Source organism: Protobothrops mucrosquamatus, unplaced genomic scaffold (genome assembly GCF_001527695.2).
Source record: "Protobothrops mucrosquamatus isolate PMUCROS unplaced genomic scaffold, P.Mucros_1.0 scaffold7817, whole genome shotgun sequence".
NCBI lineage: Eukaryota > Metazoa > Chordata > Lepidosauria > Squamata > Viperidae > Protobothrops > Protobothrops mucrosquamatus.
This window is the reverse complement of record NW_015393616.1, coordinates 4899-8897: the sequence shown is the minus strand read 5'-3', so window position 1 is coordinate 8897 and position 3999 is coordinate 4899. Positions and strand designations below refer to the sequence as shown.

General features: G+C 42.3%; 1 protein-coding gene across 1 annotated transcript in view; it reads right to left on the bottom strand.

The window, feature by feature from the left end:
- Nucleotides 1-3495: 3495 nt before the first annotated feature.
- LOC107300653 (serine protease HTRA4) overlaps nt 3496-3999 on the bottom strand; it is a gene marked incomplete at its 5' end in the record, with an annotated part of 4446 nt that continues 3942 nt past the window's right edge. Inside the window, one exon of the mRNA XM_015829959.1 lies at nt 3496-3661. Within this exon, the coding sequence (XP_015685445.1) occupies nt 3496-3661 (166 nt within the window). The remainder of the gene's footprint in view (nt 3662-3999) is intronic.

The window sequence follows — 3999 nt, the reverse complement described above, 5'->3', positions numbered from 1 at the left end:
TAATGAGAAGGAAGGACTCACTGGAGAAGGGCCTAATACTGGGAAAGATTGAGGGCAATAGAAGAAGGGGACGACAGAGAATGAGGTGGCTGGATGGAGTCACTGAAGCAGGAGGCGTGAGCTTAAATGGACTCCAAAAGATGGTAAAGGACAGGAAGACCTGGAGGAACGTTGTCCATGGGGTCACGATGGGTCGGACACGACTTCGCAACTAACAACATCCATCCATCCATCCATCCATCCATCCATCCATCCATCCATCCATCCATCCATCCATCCATCCATCCATCCATCCATCCATCCATCTATCTATCTATCTATCTATCTATCTATCTATCTATCTATCTATCTATCTATCTATCTATCTATCTATCTATCATCTCAGATCACATAGAGCTGAATTGTAAAAGGGAATTTTAGGCCATCAAATCTAAACAACTGCTCAGTTCAGGAGCAATTTAAGCAGCCCCATACATTCAACCATTGTTTGAATATATCTGCTGAATTTATCTACTCAATATCTCTCTTAATCATTACAGCCACTGTCAAACTCCTGCTAAGCAGTTGTTCTCAACGTTCAACTGNNNATCACATAGAGCTGAATTGTAAAAGGGAATTTTAGGCCATCAAATCTAAACAACTGCTCAGTTCAGGAGCAATTTAAGCAGCCCCATACATTCAACCATTGTTTGAATATATCTGCTGAATTTATCTACTCAATATCTCTCTTAATCATTACAGCCACTGTCAAACTCCTGCTAAGCAGTTGTTCTCAACGTTCAACTGGCAACTGCCAGCTTATAGTTTAAGATGTTATTCTGTGTCTGTACTCCAAGGCAAGAAAACAGGATGAGTTAATCATAGAGACTCTTTCATCTTGTGTGTCAATTCATCATTCTGGGAGCATTAAACTGCAATACCTCTTAGCTCAACGTTCTGCTGGCACCAAAGTGGAGCAGACAGCAGGTCAATAGCTCCCTCCTATGGTACAGTAGTATACTATTTGTGCTCCTAACACACGTAAGCCACACACATTGTAACCTTAAATGGCAAATGAATATGACTGCCTTGTGGTCTTAGTATGTCATGTGATTCAAGTGAATTGAAGTTGAAGTCCATGCCTCTTAAAGTTGTTAAGGTTGAGAAATTCTGATCTGGGAACTTTTATTACCTTTTTTCATGCTCTGTCACAACCGTGCCGTGCCTTATGCAAACATTTGTTCATCGTTTCAGATCCAGCGCTCGATAGATGTGCACATACAGTACGCCTTTGTTTGAAATGTGGATGCCTCGGGCACCACGTTCTATTTTCTCAGTTTAAAAAGGCAAACAGGAAAGAACTAGAAGAAAACATGTCATGCCTATCGTTTCGATACTGATGGCATGGGTTTGCATTCAGTAGGATGAATATATTCCCTCTGCTGTCTCAGTGGGGTACGGTAGGCTCACTGGGTTAAACAGGTTCATATAATTTAATATACATAGGAAATAATGCCCAACTGGTGGGTTAGTGAAGAATTATTGACTCTTAATGGCAATATAATGGAATGTAAACAATCTGCAATACCTGATTGACCCACTGGGAGGCAGTATTTTCTATACATGCCTTTATTTTTATATATTTCTATCCCACCTTTATTATTTTTACAAATAACTGTATTGCATTATTTTCCCCCGTAGAGCCTGTAAATACTCTTGGTCAGTATTTCCTATATTGTACACTCCATTATATTTTCTTATTTAACCCACAGAGCTGCAACAACTCATTGAGCCACTAGGAGGCAGTGTTTTCTATATATTCCATTACATTGCCTTATTGTCCCCATTGAAATCATGATATGTCACTGATTCCACTAGAAGAGAAAGTGCATAGCTCAAGATTTGAAATATGGAGTCCTTGCTATCCTCTGAACTTGATTGTTGCTTGTAGACATTTCATTACCCAAGTAGGTAATGTTATCTGTGCTAGTAAGTGTGGGGGTTGCTCCCTGTTTATATACAGTAGTGGGCCTTGCCAATGCGGGTGGAGGTATACTTTTCTCTTTGTTAGTTCCTTGGAGTCAGGCGCAAGGAACCAAGGACTACACGAGGAGTTACTTCATTCTTTATTTTTGCTCGCCTAAAGACAGGAATCTTGCCAGACTAAAGCACAAATCTGAATAACTATTAGATATAAGCTGTGAAAGCCTTGGCTCTCTTCCTGCATACCAAGGATTCCACGATGACTTGTTTCTTTGCTCTTTGGGAAAGACCACCTCCCTCCTGTGACTCTGTACCACACCCCACAACGTTGATTAGGATATTGTTTTCTGCTTGGTTGTTTTTCTGCTCTTAATTTCTGCTTATCTGGGTCCAGGCTGCTGAGAAGGGTTACTCGTATTCTCAAAATGGCAGATTTGACAATCTGTTCAGCAGGCAGGACATACTGCCCCTTGTGGCTACTTTGGGTATTGTAGACTCTGAGTCCCTCGGGAGAAGGGCGGGGTATAAATTAAAGTAATAATAATAATAATAATAGGGAAAATATGGGAATACAAATTTTCCATAGCATTACTGCCTTCCTGAGGCTCCATAGGAGCTCAAGGGCTAAGAATGTAGGGTGAAACGAGCTGAATAGTATTGCTACAACTCATCCTGACTCCAATTGGTTTCCAGGTAAATCTTTCCATCTAAACCAGTGATGGCAAACCTTTTAGAGACCAAGTGCCCAAACTGCAACCCAAAACCCACTTATGCATCGTCGGGTGCAGGGTGGGTGTGGCCCATTGGCTGGGTGTGGCCCATTGGCTGGGTGTGGCCAATTGGGGTGGGTGTGGCCCATTGGCTGGGCGTGTCTGCGGTGGTAACAGCAGACTGGGTGGGACTAAAAAGTTCAATCAATCAATTCCAACTTTGCAAGATCTTTTTTTTTCTACGAGAAGTTGAAATTGACTGATTGAACCTTTTTTTTTTTTTTTGCACACGGCGGTGGAGGCCTAAAGCGAAAAGGTTTTATTAAACCCAGCTGAAGGCCCAGGACTGGGGCGACGGCGCGCGTGCCCACAGAGAGAGCTCTGAATGCCGCCTCTGGCACCCGTGTCATAGGTTCGCCACCACTGACCTAAACGAAAGTAAAAAATATAATTACAAATGCTTCTGTAAATTTCCAAGGCGTTGAAGCAACTGTAGGGTGCTTAAGGCAGAATATAGGAAAATGCATTATGGATAATGGACATAGCGTCCTGTTGGCTTTCCTTGGTACTGCAGCCCATTTCTGGAATGTTGCGCAATAGATGTTATGTTGCCCTATTTTCCCCATTGTACCTGTGGTACGGGTGCCTGGCTGAGGAATTCTGGGAGTTGAAGTCCACAAGTCATAAAAGGGCCAAGTTTGAAGACCCCTGATATACACATTCAGAAAAAAGAACTCTCTGTAAACTATAGATTTTTTCCTAGGTTTTTTTTATTGACAGCAACTGAAGATTCCAACACCCGTTGGGTTAGAGAAGGTCAACTTTAATCGATTTCGTCTGGAGCTACTGTCAAAATGACGTCTTCATTTCCTCGTCTCACTACTACTGCCAGGGTACGGTTGTTTCGAACAGCCTCTGTCACATCATGGGTTGAGGTGACTGGTTTTCCGTTTATCGCTATGATGACATCTCCATCTTCCAGGCCAGCACTGCAACCCAAACCAGGAAAGAAAACCAAATTTATCGGTAAAATCCATCATCAGGGCAAGTGACAGGTACCCCCATTTTACCTGACATGAGGGCCATTTTAGGTCAGGTTCTTGATCAAGCAACACACATGCTTTGTAGAGAAATTTTGGAAGCAAAATTTTAGGAACTGTGGTACTGATGGAAACCTCACCCTTCTTCCTCCATAGCTGATCAGGAGAGACCCATAGGAAACTTAGAACTTAACAACATGGGAGATCTTTGTGGAAAAGTGATGTTGAAAGCATGGTTGAGAGGACAGTGAAGAGCACCAAAAAAGATCTCCTCAAACTAAAGAGGA